This window comes from Balaenoptera borealis (genome assembly GCF_965194805.1).
Source record: "Balaenoptera borealis genome assembly, chromosome: 1".
Taxonomy (NCBI): domain Eukaryota; kingdom Metazoa; phylum Chordata; class Mammalia; order Artiodactyla; family Balaenopteridae; genus Balaenoptera; species Balaenoptera borealis.
The window spans coordinates 16,395,725-16,416,506 of NC_138860.1; the positions used below are offsets into that span (position 1 = coordinate 16,395,725).

Consider the following 20,782-nt stretch of genomic DNA (forward strand, 5'->3'; position numbering starts at 1 on the left):
TTCTGCACAGGATTTGTTTTTTTTGTTGTCGTTTTGTTGTTTGTTTTTGTTTTGTTTTGGCCGCACCATGCAGCATGCGGGATCTTAAGTTTCCCAACCAGGGATCAAACCTGTGCCCCCTTCATTGGGAGCACAGAGCCTTAACCACTAGACCACCTGGCAAGTCCTGAGGATTTGTATTTTGTGCAACATAATTGGTCCCCCAACTCTATTCCAGACCTTCATGTCTAGAAATTAGAATCTGCTTCTCCCACTGGTTTATCTGTTCTAGGGCCAAGTAATATGTTTGTTTTAAAATCTCTCAAGAGGTTCTGATATTCTGATGGTGGAGGGGAACCTCTGAGCTAACTAATCTCTAGGGTTCCTTCAACTTCAGCACTTTACAAGTCAAAGAGGATAGAGGATAGACACCATGGCAACACCTGCATGAGTAGCCTGATAGGAGTTAGTTCCAGTTCATGGCTGGTCTTCAGCTGGCAGTCTCCAATGATCAATGTTGGCTTATTGTTTCATTTCCAAATAAAATTCAAAGACTACCTAATAGGATAGGAACTGGTTCCAAGAAAGCTTGATCAAATGAGTAGCTCAGAAGACATTACAAAAATAAGATCTAAAGCCTCTTGTCTTATAGCATCTTAATGTCGTGGCCTTTATTTAACACGTATATTTTTGTTAAAAAAAATAAATGTTTCTAAGGGAAGTCATCTCATTTTGATAAAATATGTCTTTTCCAAGGCTTTTGACTTTTGCAAGAAAAAAGTGTTTTTGTGGCTGCTTCCCACTAGCTATTTTACATTTGGTAGTGTGTATATGTCCATGCCACTAGCACAGGGAGATCAGCTCCGTGCTTTGTGTCCACCTAGAGGGGTGGGATAGGGAGGGTGGGAGGGAGACGCAAGAGGGAGGAGATATGGGGATATACGTATGCATATAGCTGATTCACTTTGTTATAAAGCAGAAACTAACACGCCATTGTAAAGCAATTATACTCCAATAAAGATGTTTAAAAAAAAAGAAGAAAAAAAAAAAAAGAAAAGAAAAAAGTGTTTTTTCTAAACCTGGTCCCAAAATTGAATAGGCATTTTTCAGCTTTTTTGTTTGTATGTGTGTTTACTATAACAAAAATAAGTGTTGTGTAGTTAAGCTGCAGACAGAAACCCATGAGTGGCATGAGGCAACCAAGAGATGGTGGAAATGGCAACTCCCATGGCGTGTGTAAGGGCTTAGCTCAGCACCCTTTCCAAGGAGTGAGCAAACTTCAAGAAGGACTGGGCAAGACAGCACAGAGGGTGAGCTGAAAAGGGGTAGATAGAGGGAACCAAAAACTGCATCTGTATATGCAACTCATTTTAGGCTACTTCTTTCATTTAATATCTTTGATTTTCAAAACAACCCTGTGAGGTGACTAGCATTTATTATTCCCACTTTTTGAGATGATAAAACCAAGTTTTCAAGAGATTAAGGCACATACTAGTGTTGACAAAAAAAAACACACACACACACAACCTAGAAGTTGAGAGTTATGTTTTATTCCACAGATTTTCTGAGGACTTCAAGCCCAGGAGACAGGGCTCAGATCACTCTGAGGGACGGCTCCAGAGAGGTCAGGGAGGAGCTGGGATAAATAGGAGTTTTTGCAACACAGACAAGGTAGTTGGAACATCAAAGGATTACTGTTAATTAAAGAAAACCAGATCTGAACTTAAGGAATTTAGCTCTTTTCTACCTATGAGAAGATGCAGAGTCTGGGCTCATTGAAATCATTCCTTTGACAAGCATCTCAGCTATCTGGGGCCAGGATCCTGTGTTTTCTCATCCTGAGTCCCCTCAGGGTGCACTGTTGGGGATGACTTGGGTAGTTGACTGCTGGGTGGCGGGCATCCTGTTGCATCCTGAGTTCCCTTAGAGCTTACCATCAGGGATGCTGAAATGTGATGGCCTGATGGCTGCAACATCCTTTGTTTACTGATATGGCAGGCAACATTTTTCATTCACACTAGAAAAAGGTGCTGTTGAGACTCGAACCCAGGACTTCCTGATTATTTTCTTACTCATAATCCCTAAAGTAACCTGTTGCTTTTATGTTGATGCCTACATCTTGATAGGCATATAATAGCTTTCATACCCCTGACTAGAATAATTTTAAGAATCAGTATGTGGAAAACTGATGCTGATTCTGTTTATCACTCTAGAGGAAAGGGTTTATGTTTGTCTCTCCCATTAATTAAAGGGAAGACACCATAAAGTCTAATTCAGACATTGCTGTATGGAATTTTCAAGTCAAGTACACGTCTTAAATGAAAATGATAATAGTACTCACCTAATAAGGCAGTAGTGAAATACTAATGAGACCATGCATATATAATGCTTAATACAATACCTGGCACATAGCATATACTCAGTAAATATGGGTCACGTTATTTGACTACTACTATTATTATTATATGCCATGTGATGTATATTTTAAAGATTACAACTTCTAAATCATAAACTTATTGCCAGTATTGTAGATTTAGCCTCTCCTATGAATACTTGAATACACATTTCCAAACTATTTTAAACCTCTCATGACTTGAGATAATTCACAGAGCAAGAAATAAGCGGAAAGGTGTTTCTCTTAAATAGTTTTGGTATTTAAGATGATGAATTCTTAATAGAATCTCTCTTTTTTATTTTTTTAGTTTTGCTTAATCACGTATTTTATGAATATTCACCAAGATCACTCTAATGAAATTATTTTTGAAGACATGTCTTATAATGCAACGATATATATTAAAGAAATAGTATAGTTATGTTTTATTTTCTGCTATTAATGATAGTAGTTAGAGGTACCCTCCCCTCTGCATGCCTTAGGTCATTTTCTTAAATTTATTTTATTGAAGTGTAGTTGATTTACAATTATGTGTTAGTTTCAGGTGTACAGCAAAGTGATTCAATTATACATATATATATATATATATATGTGTGTGTATATATACACATTCTTTTTCACATTCTTTTCTGTTATAGTTTATCACAGGGTATTGAATATAGTTCCCCGTGCCATACACCAGGACCTTGTTTATCTATTCTACGTACAATAGTTTGCATCTGCTAATCCCAAACTCCCAGTCCATCCCTCCTCCACCTCTCTCCCCCTCGGCAATCACAAGTCTGTTCTCTATATCTGTGAGTCTGTTTCTGTTTTGTAAGTAGGTTCATTTGTGTCATATTTTAGATTCCACGTATAAGTGATATAATGTGGTATTTATCTTTCTCTGTCTGACTTACTTCACTTAGTATGATAATATCTAGGTCCATCCATGTTGCTGCAAATGGCATTATTTCATTCTTTTTTTATGGCTGAGTAGTATTCCATTGTATATATGTACCACATCTTCTTTATCCATTCATCTGTTGATGAACATTTAGGTTGTTTCCATGTCTTGGCTATTGTGAACACTGCTGCTATGAACATAGGGGTGCAAGTATCTTTTTGAATTATAGTGTTGTCTGGATATATGCCCAGGAGTGGGGTTGCTGGATCATATGGTAGTTCTATTTTTAGTTTTTTGAGGAACCTCCATACTGTTTTCCATAGAGTGCATGCCTCAGCTTTTCAAGTGGAGAGACTTCAGTGTGGTGGGACACCCATTTGAGTTCCTTGGGCTTCTCTCTGCCAGCTCACTCACACCTTCAAAATATCAGATTACAGAGTTTGCGAGGAGAAACTAGACTTGATAGCCTAACTCATTCCACTAGCCAGTGTCCTTCATCTCTGCTCCTTATGGCATTGTTTTTACCTCAGCAGACTCTGTCCCTGTGAAAGAGATCTGAGTCCTTTAGTTTCCCAGAGGCTGGGTGGGAGTGTCGGGAAGCCCATTGTTGCTGCACAACTGGCCACATTCTCCCAGAGCTCCTTCTGCCTCGCTCCTGGTCTATCTCTCAGTTGGTTCTGAATCCAGCTAGAAGGGAGAGTAGCTATTTGGGAGCCCCCTATATTTCCAACAAATACATCCTCATGATTGAATGCTTTTGGAAGGGCGAGAGGAATAGTCCACAAAATAGTTACTGATCATGTCACTTCAATACCTGGACAAGTAAAGAAAAATCAACAAATAAAAAGATAAGCTCTCCACCCTTGAGAAGTTTATATGTTTTGCTAGCTTTTATATTTTTATAGTTTATATATTTTGACAGTTTTTTGGACACCTAATCAAAGGTACCACTTGAAATGAAACAGGTACTGGTATATTATGTGTTTTTATCACAGGCAGACAAGCCCTAGGATGTATTATATAATTTAATTTACAGTATGAAAGCAATCTTTCCTTTTAACCATCCAATTGCCTGACTACATAAAATTCCTGTGTTAGTAATTAAATTATGTCATGTATGTAAAAGTGTTTCAAATATTTCAAAACATTATGTACATATAAATAGTAAGCTATTATTTTGGTCATAATTATTCCAAACTTGACACCCTTTCTCTGTTCATTTTTTCTCAAATATTCTCACCTGAGCATTTATTACATCAGGCATAAGCTGGTTATAGAGGATCTAGGAATAGCCACCTCCTTTTCCAATTCTAGAATAATTCTTTCAAGTAAATTTTGTTAAGTAGAAGTTAACATATTATTCTTGCTTTCCAACTAGCAATCTTTAACCGACAGGAAAATCAATGCCATTTCCTCAACAGCAAATTATATTCCACTTATGTACATTATAGCACTTTTCTTGGAGTTGATAAATAAGGAAAAAATACTGACAGTCATTTAACTTAGTAGGATTTACTTAAACGAACTGCCAGAAAGGACTTAATTCTTAAAATAATTGATTTTTCTCTACATCAGATGAAAAACGTACAACAGAGTAAATGAAAGTCTTTTAAACAAAAGTAATTTTCTGTTCATTAAAGGAAACATAAAATATACTATAAGGCTGAATTATCCAAATCTTTGAAAAACAATTACTTGCAGGTTATTAACCTATTTTTAAGGCAAGAAGTTTTAAACGGCATTCAGAGCATTTCCTAACCTGACATGCATTGAGATGAAGAAATTTTAAAATAGTTATTACTACCCCAATGTTTTTGCTACATACTGATGGAGGAAAATAGCTGAATGTACGTAAGTGATTTGAAAATAACATGCAATGTCTCATGACAGGCTATGGCAGCGGAGAGACCTGGAAAAAAATCCATACTGGCCTCACCACTGTTCAACTCCTATTGACAGCTGTCACTCAAAAGGTGATATCACATAAAAGCTTTCTGATCTGAAGCTTAAGTTTCCACAGTAGGGCAAAATCCTATTACCTTCAAACCCACCTTTCAGACATCTAGTCTCTTCTCTTCATGTTTGCAAACTGCTGACAGTTTCTTCTAGGTAAAATGTTTCTTACCCAGGGTGGTTCTTGTTATTATCCCAGCCACAAATCTTCTTTACAAAAATAATCAATTGTATAGAATCATATGCAGGTTAGTTATGTTTTTCTTCAAGTTAAATTATGTAGCACCCAACTCCATTTAATTGCCATTTCCTACCTTCGCTGGTTTATCTAAATTTTTCCATAGCTGAAACCTTACTGGTATTCAGATTGTGTTTTTTGAATTTTGTTTCCATATATCTTGAACATTTCAGTTGTTTAATGTTCTTGAGATCTAGGAATAGAAGAGATTACTGGTGGATTCTGTAACATTACTCATAATTTAGAAAAGGTATAGGATTTATAGACATGAGTCTACAGTCCTCTATTCAAAAGAAGCTGGTTGAAAGTTAAGAAAAGAAAGTATTCAACTTAATTCTTCCTATACATATGATGTGAGATGATTAGCATCTGCTTAATATTTCACCAGACTTTATGTCTGTACTAGTAGACACGGTCTAGGATAAAAGGAATAGCAATAATCTCTTCTAAGAGCTCATCAATGATCTGTCCAGTAAGAGAGATAAAGAGAAATTTATAGGTGTTTTATATCAGAGGAAACTAGTAAGATCATAACTTTGTCATTGTGTAACCTGCCAAAGTGGTCCCAACCCAGTTTGGTCGTATTGTTTGGCATGTCCTCAATTATCTTGGCAGCTGGAGAGGCGGCTCTCGTGACATTTTCAAATCAAGTAATTCTCTGAAATCATGAATTCATTCAAAACACATTTATTTAGTATCTACTAGGTGCTTGTATAATCCCTTTACCTAGATGTCCTTTTCTGCTCCCTGCATCAACTTTCTTCCTACTCATCCCTGAATACTTAGGGCAGATATTAGTGCCTTCATGAAGCCTTTCCCCACCCTTTTTTAACCTACCTTAGTAGTGGAATGAATCACATTATCCTGGGAATTCTTTTTCTTAATAACATCTTTATTGAGATATAATTCACATATCATAAACTTCATCCTTTTTAAGATTACAATTCAGTGGTATTTCATATATTTACAAGGTTGTGCATTGATCACCACTAATTCCAGACCATTTTCATCAACTCCCCCAAAACAAGCCACATACCTTTATCACTCACTCTTCACCCCCTCTCCCCCAACTCCCCAGCCCCTGGCAACCACTGAATCACTTTCTGTCTCTATGGATTTGCCTACTCTGTACATTTCATATAATGGAATCACAGTATGTGGCCTTTTGTTCCTGGCTTCTTTCACTTAGCATAAAGTTTTTAAAGGGTCTTCCATGTTATAGTATGTCGTTCCTTTCCATTGCCACATAAGATTCCACTGTACAGATACAGCACATTTGTTTATTCATTCTTCAGTTGATGGTAATTTGGGTTGTTTCCACTTTTTGGCTACTATGAATAATTCTTCCATGAACAATCATGTACAAATTTAGTGCGGACATATGTTTTCAGTTCTTTTGGGTATATATCTAAGAGTGGAATCCCTGGGTCACATGATAAATATATGCTTAACATTTTGAGGAACTGCCAAAGTGGTTGCACCATTTTATGGTCCCACCAGCAGCTCATGACGGTTCTAATTTCTCTGCATTCTTGGCAACACTTGTTATGGTCCATCCTTTCTTTACCATAGTCATCCTAGTGAGTGTGAAGTGCTACCTTATTGTGTGTGTGTGTTTTTTTTAAGTATTTGTTTATTTATTTATTTATGGCTGTGTCGGGTCTTCGTTTCTGTGTAAGGGCTTTCTCCAGTTGCGGCAAGTGGGGGCCACTCTTCATCGCGGTGCGCGGACCTCTCACTATCGCGGCCTCTCTTGTTGCGGAGCACAGGCTTCGGACGCGCAGGCTCAGTAGTTGTGGCTCACGGGCCCAGCCTCTCCGTGGCACGTGGGATCCTCCCAGACCAGGGCTCGAACCCGTGTCTCCTGCATTGGCAGGCAGATTCTCAACCACTGCGCCACCAGGGAAGCCCCTTATTGTGGTTTTGATCTTCTTTCCCCGACTAATGATGAGTCCCTCAACATGGCTAATGATGTCGAGCATTGTTTCACCTAGAAGGGGAGATTCTTAAGTTTTGGGTCAAAATATTATTTATTTTACTATCTCCAGTACCAAATACAAACTGGCACATAGTAGGAAGCCAATAATTATTATAAACAGAATGAGTATATATTTAATTTTTAAGAGTACTGTGCTTTGAATTACTCACAAGAGCGGTCCTAGGTACCTAATGTCTATTATAAATATTGGCTCTATACCTGAATGCAAAAATACAGATTCTTTAAACCCATTTTTAAAAACCAGCAAAAATATGTGTTTTTTAAATGATGGCTTACTTACTTATATTTTTCTCCTTAGAAATCAATTTTCAGCAAGCAGTGTATCTTGGCTCTTTCTGGGAGCAAAGTTTAACTCAGATTGGGCGGTAGCTGTGTTTCAGCCAAGTTGATTACAGAGCCAGGAAACGAAAATGCAGTGTTTGTGGAAGGCAGAGGCAGATATGGATCTCGCATGAGAGCCTGTCCCCTGAAATTAGAGATGGATGAGAGATATGGATTTATTTTTCAGGATGTGTTCCTTCCTGGATGTCAGATGCCATTTGTCATACCACAGATTTTGCTGTCTATCAGGATCTAGGCAAAAAGTTATTTCAGAGCTTAAGGAGTTTCTCTCCATACAGCATTTTATCCAAAGAAGCAGTCTCAATTCCTCTGAGAAGTTAAGAAGTTGGAGAAAAGCACAACCCCACATGTACCAGGGTATTCAGCCGGCTAGTTCTGTATCTCAGCTACCTCCTAAATTTAGAATCTACATTAATTCAATTATTTTTCAGAATGATTTCAATAAATCCTTGTGTCCATGGTCTAAACATGACCCAAATGGCTGTAAAACATTTCCAAAGGTCACAGATTTACTACCAGAGAATAAGTGGGAAACTGGGAAATCAAATCATTAAGGTGAGAGCAGAGTTGGACAAAAATGTTTTGAAAGACTGAAAAATGGGCATATCTAGTGATGCAGGAAGTTTATTTTTAGGGAATAACTTTAGGAAATAATTGGATAATTGTGCAAAGATTTATGAACATAGATGTTCATATTGGATTGTTTAAGATAGAGAAAAAGCTATGAACAACCTAATAGTATAGTAGTAGATGTGACAATAAATTATACACATATCCATATAATGGAATACTACCCAGACATTAAAGCCATCTTGTAGAAGACTGTTTAATGATGTAGGAATTTTCAAGATATATGAGTTTAAAAAATCAGGTTATATAAATATATACCTATTACAATCCCCTTTTAAAATATATGTTTATATGTATATGTATGTGCATAGGAGGAAATACTGGACTCTGAGTGGTGACATAACAAGTAGCTTTTATATTTTGATATGTGCTTTTTGGATCCACATGTTATGCTTAATAACTTATTATTAAGTGGCACATTACTTAAAAAGAAAAAAAGCAGAATTTTTGGTGAGGTGACATGTATGTAAGAAGCCTGGACCTTAGGAGACAATATTTTAAATAGGACTCATTTTGTGGAGGTTTGATATACATGATATATGAGATGTACAAACACACACACAAACACACAGCAGATTCCTTTTTGAGGTGACTTTTAGCTTTTCTTTCTGTCTTGATTTTTTAAAATCTTTTCAAGTGGGAGGGGCTAGTGTGGAATTTTGGAGGGAATTTCTAGCCTGTAGTCTCATGTTTCCCTGATGGGCAGCTCCTGCCAAAATCATGTTCCTTGGCTCTCTTAGTCCCTGGCCCACTCCTGCCCCTGATAGGAGTGACTTATCTGAGAGTAAGGCTGGTCCTGCCCCTCCCAGGCTCCTGTGTATGTGTGTGTGTGTGTGTGTGTGTGTGTGCGCGCGCGCGCGCGCCAGGTCCTGTCCTTGGGATGCATTCTCATCTCCTCTCTGTTGTGATCTCCTTGGAGCAGTCTGGTAGTTCCCTGGGGCTGTTGAACTGTGTCCAAAGTGGAGAGACAAGATAATCTAATCCACTACACGGCTTTAAAGTCTCAGTTGTGTCCATATCCTCAAATCCAGCATTACTCAGTAATAAATCTGATCTTTAAGATCTATTTCTAGTGTACAGAAGTCATTGCTTTCTTATATGCCACCAATAAACAATTGGAATTTGACATTAAAAACCACAGCGCTGTTTGTATGAGCACTAAAACCAAAGAGATGCGTTAGGTATAAATCTAATAAAATATGGACAAGCTCTATATGAAAAAGACTGTAAAATTCTGATAAAAAGCAATCAAAGAAGATCTAAACAAATGGAGAGATAGTCCATGTATGTGGAAAAGAAGAGTCAATATTGTCAAGATGTCAGTTCTTCCCAACTTGATCTATAGATTCACCACAATCCCAATCAGAATTCTCAGCAAGTTATTTTGTGGATATTGACAAACTGATTTTAAAGTTTGTATGGAAAGGCAAAGGACCCAGAATCGCCAACATGATATTGAGGGAGAAGAACAAAGTCAGAGAACTGACACTACCTGACTTCAAAACTTACTATAAAGTTACGGTCATCAAGAGAGTGTGGTATTGGAGAAAGAAAAGACAAATAGATCAATGGAATAGAACAGAGAGCCCAGAAATAGACCTACTTAAATACAGTCAACTGATCTTTGGCAAAGGAGCAAAGGCAGTTAAATAGAGCAAAGACTGTCTCCAACAAATGTTGCTAGAACCACTGAATTGATCCTCCACATGCAATAATAATAATAATAATAAAGAATCTAGACCCAGACCTTACACTTTTCACAAAAATTAACTCAAATTGGATCATAATAAATGTAAAATGCAAAACTATAAAACTCCTAGAAGATAACCCAGGAGAAAATCTAGGTGACCTTGGGGCTGGTAATGACTTTTTTGGTACAACATCAAAAGCATGATCCATGGAAGAAAAATTTGACAAATTGGACTTCATTAAAATTAAAAACTTCTGCCCTGTGAAAAAAACACTGTTAAGAAAATGAGGAAAAAAGCCACAGAGTGGGAGAAAATATTTGTAAAACACACATCTGATAAATGACTGATATCCCAAATTACAAAGCACTCTTAAAACTTAACAGTAAAAACAAACAACTCAACTAGAATCTGTATCTGTCTGTCTCCTGTATCCATATCACAACTGGTTATTAACTTAGAAAAGCAAGAAATGTGTTATTTATGCAATCCTTCCCCACAAACAAAGAACCGTGATGATTCCATGAAGGAGATGTTTGGAGAAGGTACAATTCTTTGCCCATTCATGAGTAACCTATATTGAGAGAAACCTAAATGATGCTTATTGGAGAAAAGCGGGAAAGATTGGCAGGAACATATTAATTTGTTCTCATGGGGTATATCGAAGAGGGAGAGACGGAATCTCAAGTGAGAAAATAAACCAAAAGGGGCTAAAGTGAGGGTTTTTTTAATTGGAGCAGGTGACAAGATGGGCCAAAGTTTACAAATTCCAGCTCAAGAGGCAATGTGTCCTGGGTGAATCTTGGCTCTGTCCCTTACAAGCTGCGTGAGCTTGGACAAATAATTCTACCTCTGGGGGCTTCAGTTTCTTCATCTGTAAAATGGGAATAATAATATTAGTAAGCACTTTATAAGCATCAGTTATGAAAACAAAGAAAATATCCAGAAAAGTAGATTTTTCTCTTGTGCTCCCTACCTTACTGTTCAAACGGCAGAGGAGAGTTGTCTGGCTAATTCTTGGGGTTGGGGCAGTTTATCTTAAAGATCTTCAAAAAGAGGAGCAAATGCCACAGCCAATTCAAACAGATGAAAGCAGAGCACTAAGTAAATGGAAAGGAAGACATTATAGAGATAATCCTAAATCACAGCCTGAATATTTGGAGGTGAAATGCCCTCCCTGTTTAAGATCATCTGCAAAAAGAGAAGATGCTTCTTTTATTTTAATTGAAGTATAGTTAATTTACAATGTTGTGTTAGTTTCAAGTGTACAGCAAAGTGATTCAGACATATATATATCTGAAGATTCTTTTTCAGATTCTTTTCCATTATAGGTTATTACAAGATACTGAGTGTAGATCCCCGTGCTATACAGTAGGTCCTTGTTGTTTACCTATTTTATATATAGCAGTGTGTATATGTTCATCCCAAACTCCTAATTTATCTCTCCATCCCTTCCCCCCACTCTCCCTTTTGGTAACCATAAGTTTGTTTTCTATGTCCGTGAGTCTATTTCTGTTTTGCAGATAAGTTCATTTGTACCTTTTCTTTTTTTAGATTCCACAAATAAGTGCTGTCATATGATAGATGTCTTTCTCTGTCTGGTTTACTTCACTTAGTATGATAATCTCTAAGTCCATCCATGTTGCTGCAAATGGCATTATTTCATTCTTTTTTATGGAATATATACAATATTCCATTGTATATATACACCGTATCTTCTTTATTCATTCATCTGTTGATGGACATTTAGGTTGCTTCCATGTATTGGCTATTGTAAATAGTGCTGCTATAAATATTGGGGTGCATGTATCTTTTCGAATTAGAGTTTTCTCCAGATATATGCCCAGGAGTGGGATTGCAGGATCATAGGGTAACTGTATTTTTAGTTTTTAAGGAACCTCCATACAGTTTTCCATAGTAGCTGCAGCAATTTACATTACCACCAACAATGTAGGAGGGTTCCTTTTTTTTCCACACCCTCTCCAGCATTTCTTATTTGTAGACTTTTAAGGATGGCCTTCCTGACTGTGTGAGGTGGTACCTCATTGTAGTTTTCTTGAAAACCAATGATAATGACATCCCTACCTAAAGTAATAAAACACTTACCTTGGACCACAAGGAACTCACTGATGCTTTTTATTTTTTTACATCTTTATTGGAGTATAATTGCTTTACAATGGTGTGTTAGTTTCTGCTGTATAACAAAGTGAATCAGCTATACATATACCTATATCCCCATATCTCCTCCCTCTGGAGTCTCCCTCCCACCCTCCCTATCCCACCCGTCTAGGTGGACACAAAGCACCGAGCTGATCTCCCTGTGCTATGCGGCTGCTTCCCACTAGCTATCTATTTTACATTTGGTAGTGGATATATGTCCATGCCACTCTCTCACTTCGTCCCAGTTTACCCTTCCCCCTCCCCGTGTCCTCAAGTCCTGATCCTTTATTAAACACACCAAGCTTTGCATCTGGTCTCTATGAGATGGGAGAGACTACTGCAACACTGTAACAGAATGTGGCTTTGTGAAGAGCTCAAGGATGTGGCCAAGGTCACCTGATTCATTTTATGGGTGAACTTTCCCATCCGTCAGAAATGACTGACTAACACCTCATTGAGAGTTACTAAAACTTACTTATAGTTCAATAAGTACAGTAGTTATTCTTGGTATTATGGTAATTAATATTTTTTAAAAGATTAAATGCTTGTTCTATAGGTCACACAGCAAGTAAAATACGGGGTCAATATTAGAACAAGGTCTGCCTGTCGTCTAAACCTAGAGGTTTTGAACTGCATACATATACTATACAGCAAATTCAAATTCTTATTGTGGGGTTGGAGCCAAAAATACTAGTTAGGCAAATGACTAATTTGGAATATAGGAATCAGCACTGGAGAATATTTTTTAAAAATAAATCAGGCTTATGTCTTTGGAATTCCCATTACTCAAAGTAAGCCAACAACCTATTTCCAAGTGAGATCTGCCGATAGAATAGAGAAGAATCATTTTCATTTAGCACATTAATTGTTAGTATATGGGTTTTTTGTAATGTTAGAGAAAATATTCATTAAATTTCAGCATTTATGATCACTGTGTTGTAACCAAATTAACCCTGACATAAACTTTGACATTTAAAAACACAGAGAACATACTGATTTTTCACCTGTTTTGCTTACATGTAATTTTCAGTTCTCATGCAGGGCTCATAATTAGGAGATACTGTCCATTAATTTTCTCACATGTTGCTTATTAAGAACCAAATTCAGAAGGTAGAAAAATGCCAATATAAATTTATTCTCCAAAACTGCCCATGAATATATTGTTATTGTTTTTCTAATTATATACTTATGGTATACTCTTCTGCTAAGATATTAAAAAATAATTTGTTCCCATTGATAGGTAAATCAATCCCATGATATTGAGTTTACAGTATGCATTTGCTTGCTGAGCAAACTTTGCTTGTAAGATAATGCAAAGTTAAATAAGTCTGACCTAAGTTTTTAATTTAAAGTCTATATTTGAAGGCACTTCAAAAGAAATATAAGTACAGGATGTGAGCTGAATAACTCCAAAGGTTTCTGTAAAAAACTTCTGATCCCTGGTAGACAAAGTATAAATAACCTCATTGTCTACCACCCATTCCTTCTGCCCAAGCATTGGAACTTCAGCTGGGCAAAGAATGCTTTAATTTGGAGATGAAGAAGATTTTTTTTTTCTAAGTAGAAAGCATACCATGGAGAATATGAATCACTAAGGGTGACATTAAGTCTTGCAAAGAGATAATATATGTCTCTGTGGTGGCTCAAGAGACTAACAATAAATGTTAAATATTAATAAGATTGTGGAAATCCTCATGGATACTGTGATAAAGTAGCACCAGAAAAGGGGAAAAGACAGAGACAATAAAAACCAGAGATCTATGTCGTGGTCTTTGCTGCAATTCAGTGTATGTTTTCTATTTGGGGGAAAAGTAAATAAAGAGAAGAGAAATGTTTTTCTCCAGAAAAAAAGACAGGTTTGGGAGTGTATAACATTAGAAAATAGATAATATTCTTTAGAGACAGGCAGCTGGGACCTCCTCTTGTGGGCTGAGATACAAAGGAAAATCAGCCACATTCAGAGAAGGAATCCACTATGCCACCTTGAGAGTGAATCCATTTGCTTTTTTCTTTTTTTAATTTTAATTTTATTGGAGTAGAGTTGATTTACAATGTTGTGTTAGTTTCAGGTGTACAGCAAAGTGATTCAGTTATATATACACATATATTCATTCTTTTTCAGATTCTTTTCTCATATAAGTTATCTCAGAACACTGAGTAGAGTTTCCAGTGCTCTACAGTAGGTTCTTGTTGGTTATCTTACATATAGTAGTATGTGTGTATTCATCCCAAGCTCTTGATTTATCCCTCCCTCCCACAGTTCCCCTTTGGTAACCATAGGCTTGCTTTCGATATCTATAAGTTTGTTTCTGTTTTGTAAATAAGTTCATTTGTTTCATTTTGTTAAAAAAATTAGATTATACAAATGAGTGATATATGATATTTGTCTACGGCCATTCCACCCTGAACGTGCCTGATCTCATCCATTTACTTTTGAGTCCGTGGTTTTCTTAGCTTTTGTGCTTGCTTTGGTCCCTGGGGATGACAGCAACAATAGTGCTGACAGAGGACGGTCATGTCAACCCATCACTCAGAGAGCGACAGCTTGATGGGCCTGGACACGGTTTTACCTCGTGGCTCCTCTTCAAAGCCTGAGGACTTCCAAGTCTCTGAGTGTATCTGCAGACCAGCTATGAGGGAGAGAGTTTCTGTCGATAACACTGGCTCACCCTGCACTTAGTTCGGAAATGAGCCCTACTTTTAGACTCTCTTTCTCCTGCCCGGACTAGATTGAGCCTGATGGATGGGGCCACTTGAGCGGTGGTCGAATGCATTTTCTCACACAGAAAAAGGGGATGGAAACCAATTATCCAAAAACAGGGAAAGGCAGGAAATCACCGGGCTTGCATCCTTTTGAGGGCTCAGCCCCATGTCTGGTTTGAATTGCTATGTTAAAAAAATAGCAGTTTTTCTGGTTATTCTGGAGGTGGTGAGCAGAAGAGCAAAGGAAAGCATCAGAGGAGAACAGTCAAACTGGTTGAAGACTCAGTGTGTGGAGGCCCGTGGGGAATATTTGGAGAGTCTCGGAGAAGTACATTCCCTCTCCATTCAGGTGCAGGGGGAGCCGGGGGCTCCCCAAGACCATGGGAGATGTGTGTGTGGGTGTGTTTGGGAGGAAGGAAGGATGAGGGCTGCAGAGCAGGAGACACGGACATGGAAAAGGAGTTGGGAGGTGGGCATGTGGCTGTGTGGCCTTCACATGCCAATATCACAGCATAACCTGAACCTTATTCTGAAAGATGCAAATGGAAAGATGGAAATGAAAAGGTTCTTTTTGCTGTTGTTGTGTTTGAAAGTAGAGTTGATTTACCATGTTGGGGTAATGTCTGCTATACAGCAAAGTGACTCAGTTATACATATATATTCTTTTTCATATTCTTTTTCCATTATGGTTTATCACAGAAAATTGAACATAGTTCCGTGTCCTATACAGCAGGACCTTGTTGTTTATCCATCCTATATATAATAGTTTGCCTCTGCTAATCCCAAACTCTCGGTCCATCCCTCCTCCACTACACTACACCCACCTTGGCAACCACAAGTCTGTTCTCTATGTCTGTGAGTCTGTTTCTGTTTCACAGATAAGTTCATTTGTGTCGTAGTTTAGATTCCACATGTAAGTGATATCATATGGTATTTGTCCTTCTATTTCTGACTTACTTGATAATCTCTTGGTCCATTCATGTTGTTGCAAATGGCATTATTTCATTCTAGTTCATGGTGGAAGAAATGGAAAGATTCTAACAAGATTCTTATTTGGACTTGATCCATCCTGAAAAAAGAAGAAAGATAGGCAAGTTAGTACTAATTTGCAATCTATAAAATATTATTTTGAGAATAAGTCACATTCTGGGTTTTTTCTCTTTTTTTTTTTCTTTTTTTACATTTTTAGTTGAAGAAAGCAGATTCAATTAAGCCAAAGGAAGAAATGCTTGACAGTTCGAATACTGCCAAAGATGACTGTGCTATCTGTCTCCCCAAGAAACGTTTTTATAAAGGTAATCTGACTTTGATTTTGATTTATTTGATATCAGGGATTGAACTGAATGACTCCCAAGGCTGTTCTCAAATCCACATTTTATGATTTTTAAGAAAGAAAGTGTCCTTTATAAAGAATTCCAGAAACTGAAAAGGAGGAGGTTGCTTTTTTGTTTGTTTGTTTGTTTGTTTTCTTCTGTGAAGGCACAGCTCTCGATGTGAAAACCGGGGAAGTCAGTTGCATTCCCAGCCTTCACTGAGTTTAGGACCACAGAGCACAGATCAAGTTAGAACAGAATGGAAGGCCCCACCATTCCCTACACGCAGCAGCAGAAGAGCAGAGCTGCAAACTCAAATGCCTCTGAATGTCATCCAATTGCTTCTGCTTCCCAAAATTTGAATTTCTTGGTTGGACTGAAGCACATTCTATCCGGGATTAAGACAAAAATGAGAACGTAATGTGTATTCAGGCAAAACTCTAATCCAAAAAGATACATGCACCCCTATGTTCATAGCAGCACTATTCACAATAGCCAAGACATGGAAACAACCTAAATGTCCATCGACATAGGAATGGATAAAGAAGATGTGATACATGTATACAATGGAATACTACTCAGCCATAAGAAAGAACAAAATAATGCCATTTGCAGCAACATGGATGCAACTAGAGATTATCATACTAAGTGAAGTAAGTCAGAAAGAGAAAGACAAATACCATATGATATCACTTATATGTGGAATCTAAAGTACGACACAAATGAACCTACCTATGAAACAGAAACAGACTCACGGACATAGAGAACAGACTGGTGGTTGCCAAGGGGGAGGGGGTTGGAGGAAGGATGGAGTGGGAGGTTGGGGTTAAGAGATGTAAGCTATTATATATATAAACAACAAGGTCCTACTGTATAGCGCAGAGAACTGTATTCAGTGTCCTATGATAAACCATAATGGCAAAGACTATATATATATATATATATATATATATATATATATATATATATATAAAATCACTTTGCTGTACACCTGAAACTAACACAAAATTGTAAATCAACTATACTTCAGTTAAAACAAAGAAATCTAAAAAAAAGTGATACCTATGTATAAAATAGACAACTGAGGGGAACATACTGTATAGCACAGGGAACTCTACTTAATGCACTGTGGTGTCCTAAATGGGAGGGAAATCCAAAAGGGAGGGGATGTATGTATATGTACGGCTGATTCATTTTGCTGTGCAGTAGAAGCTAACACAACATTGTAAAGCAACTATACTCCAATAAAAACTTAATTAAAAAAATAAAATAAATAAAAAGTAAAAAAGACTACAAATCAAAAATATAAATAAATAAATAAATGAAAGAAAGAAAGTCAAGGAGTAAGTGGTTTCTGGTATTGGTTCAGCAGCTCAATCATGTTGGGGCTCATATCTCTGCAATTCCCTTGGCTTTTCTCTGTGTTCCAAGATGGCTTCTTTGGACCCAGCCATGTGTCAGCATCCAAGGTAGGATGAAGGCAACTAGGAGGAAGGATCCAAGCTAGTCATGTCTGTCTCGTTTTATGAATGAAACAGAAACTTTCCCAGAAATATTTCCCAGCAGACTTCTGGCCGAATCACATGACCACCTCTAGCTGCAAGGGAGGCTGAGAAATCCAGGATCAGGACTGTCATGATTGGCTGTGGCTGAATTACCTGGAGCTTTGCTACCCTGAACAAAACTGGATTCTGTCAGCAGGGACACAGGATGGGAGTATTCTGGGTAGGCAAGTAAAAGTGTCTACCAAATTCCATAACTTGGAAAGATCAAGTGCTTTATTTTACATGGGACTGAGTTCCAAGTCCCAGCTCTATTATTTATTACCTTGGGCAAGTCAGTTAGTCTCAGGTTCTCAAGTAAAATAGAGATAGTGATTTTTATCTCTGGTTGTTGTGATTATTACATAAGATGCTGTTTGTTCAAAATGCTTAGCATAATGGGTGAGTAATAATAAGTCCTTAGGGATATTGGTCCCCTACAACTCTGACCCATGTTTTATTTAGACAGAGGAGCCTCTGAGCAAAAGAGTCCCTGGCTCTTACCTGGGGCATATTAGAAATTATTCAGAACAGAAAGAGTTCAGTTCTCACTGGCATCTTCGGTGAGGCACCTGTCACAGGTAGGTAGGGATTCCTAGTACAGGTGGGTAAGCTGCGATGATGAACCAATTGTCAAAATTTCTTAGAGATGTTAACTTCACCTGCTCCCTGTGGGCCTCAGGAAAACTACAAACATAGTGTAAATGAATCACACTCAGCTCTAGAAAATGCCTAAATGCCTCCTGGATTCCTGCACCACCCCCTGCCCCCACATGCAACACAAACAGGCATACTGATTTTCATGCCCGTGGAGTACAAACAAGAACAATATGGTTGGTGCAAATGTGAAAAGCTAGGCTCTGGTCTAGGTTCAAGCCCCGACTCTGTTGTAAAGTAGCTGTGTGACCTCTGTGCAAGTTATTTCATCTTTCTGTGCTGTGTGACTCTGAGCAAGTTACTTCATCTCTCTGTGCCTTGGTTTCCCCGTCTTTAAATGGAAATAATAACAGCATTTCATAAAGTTGTTGTGAGAAATAAATGAGTCAATATATATAAAGGGCTCCCAGGGGCGACACTTGCAGAGGAATATCTTGCATATACATTAGAAGTGATTAGGCTACCACTTGATTTAAACTCTGAGAAGCTTATTGCATTAATGAAATAACAATCTTCTAAGTCACTAAGTGGCTAAATTTCTAAATTACTCCTGGGGGATTACCCTACAGCCAAAAGGAGTCCCAAATGTTGCCTTTCAGCTTTGCTTGGGTTCCTTCTGAGCTTCTGCAGGGCTGGCGGAAAAGGGAACATCCATAAATTGGTATCTTTAAAGTAGGAAAATTTTAAAACGCAAATAGGACCGTGCTACTTCCTGGCTTGAAGACTTTTCAGTGCCATCCCTTTGCCAAATCTCCTTACGTGTCATGCAAGTGTCTCCAGGCTTTGCCACCTGCCAACGCCTGCTTATCGTCTGCAATCCCTGTGTCACGTGCTCTAAGACAACAGTTCTCAAACTTTAGCTGCCCCAGATTATCCAGAGAGCTGGTTACAATGCAGATTGCTGGGCCCTACAGAGTTTCTGATTCAGTAGGTGGGACTCAAGAACATACACCTCTGATTTTTTCAAATTGGCTGCCTTTTTTTTTTTAAAGAAATCACGTCTTTAAAACTAATTTGTAATTCATACATTTCACCAATGCAAAATAGTTCTCCCAGACTAGACACTGAGCTGTGTGAAGTCTAGAACCTTGCCTAATCATCTTCGTCCACCCAGGACCTGCCTGGTCCATTGTCTAAGACCTAGTAGTTTCTCAGCAATGTCTGATGCTCAAATGAAATCCAAATGAATGAGGCTTGACTGTATATAACTCGTTTGCATCTGTTCTGTCCTTCTTCTACAAAGCAGCAGTGCCAACTGATGAATTACTGGCAAGAGCTTTTCTCAGTTGTGGTGGTGAGCTGACCAAATTAGGCCCTCAAGACTCCCTCTGGGACCAACACACTCATTTGTTTAAAAACTGTTTAAAGTTATATATGCTCAGTAGAGGCACAAACAGGAGCTTTTTCACCTCTGAAAGTCAGTTCCCCAGTATGGATAGATCTGCAACCTTGGTTCATTGACACCTAGGATATCTAGTTCTTGCTCTCTTACCTTAAACATGCATGGAATATCCACTGATCTCATTTTAGATATAATAAATGAAGTTTTTCTTTCATTTTGGCTGACCAGTGCAAAAGGAACAGTAATCACACAACTGAGAATAGAATAGCGTTAATGAATGTCCCTACAAGGGACACCAGGGTGGAACAGCTTGGCCTGAGAGCATATTTAAGCGTATATTATAATTGCTACTCTGGATGTGCTCTTTTTGATCACTGTTTTATCATATTTTAGCCATTGTTTTACATTAAAAAAGAGTGTATATTTTCTTAGCCAATGAAAATTTCTGATTGAATTAAAGTAAACATTAGGATGACAGAAGGTTCTTGTCTAACTTGAGTGAAGTAGATTTCTTTTTTGGTGCACTTGGTTTTACTGGAGGTGTCATTTACCAGTCCTCTCTTTTTTTCAGACCTGACTGGCATCAAACAAGCTTTGGCTGGCTACTTCACCATCCTGAACCTGTGCTTCCTCATTTATAAAATGGGGGATATACTACCTGTCTCATCATATTGCTTTGAGAAGTAAGTGAAACAACATACATAAGGTACCAAACTTTGTGCCTAGTATATAGTAGGTTCATAATAAATGCTTAATTAAAATACTTATTGAACACCTACTACATACCTAACCTTATGTACCTTGTAAAGTGGTAAAGGCTAAAGAAGCATATAGTCAGTGGTGAGTAAGGGCTTACGTTCATGAAAGGCAATAAATTCATAAATGGCAACAGCACCCACATGACACAAAACAGTGAAGGCCTACACACCAAAGAAGATCATAAACAAGGACTGAGCTTG

At 37.9% G+C, this 20,782-nt stretch overlaps 1 protein-coding gene and 1 long non-coding RNA gene across 7 annotated transcripts in view; both read left to right on the plus strand.

Moving 5' to 3' along the window:
* LOC309630682 overlaps positions 1-20,782 on the plus strand; it is a 440,591-nt gene that overhangs the window by 218,581 nt on the left and 201,228 nt on the right. The window lies entirely within an intron of this gene.
* LOC309630453 (uncharacterized protein) overlaps positions 1-20,782 on the plus strand; it is a 311,054-nt gene that overhangs the window by 161,859 nt on the left and 128,413 nt on the right. For 3 of the 6 annotated variants that reach the window (XR_014245677.1, XR_014245678.1, XR_014245679.1), the window contains exon 1: positions 9,260-20,506. Coding sequence is in view for 1 of the 6 variants with exons in the window: in XM_082395759.1 (XP_082251885.1) it covers positions 16,160-16,265; positions 20,395-20,506 (218 nt within the window). In the remaining 5 variants the exon portion in view is untranslated. Of the gene's footprint in view, positions 1-9,259; positions 20,507-20,782 lie in introns of those variants that run through there. The other 3 variants (XR_014245674.1, XR_014245675.1, XM_082395759.1) reach the window with 2 other exon arrangements.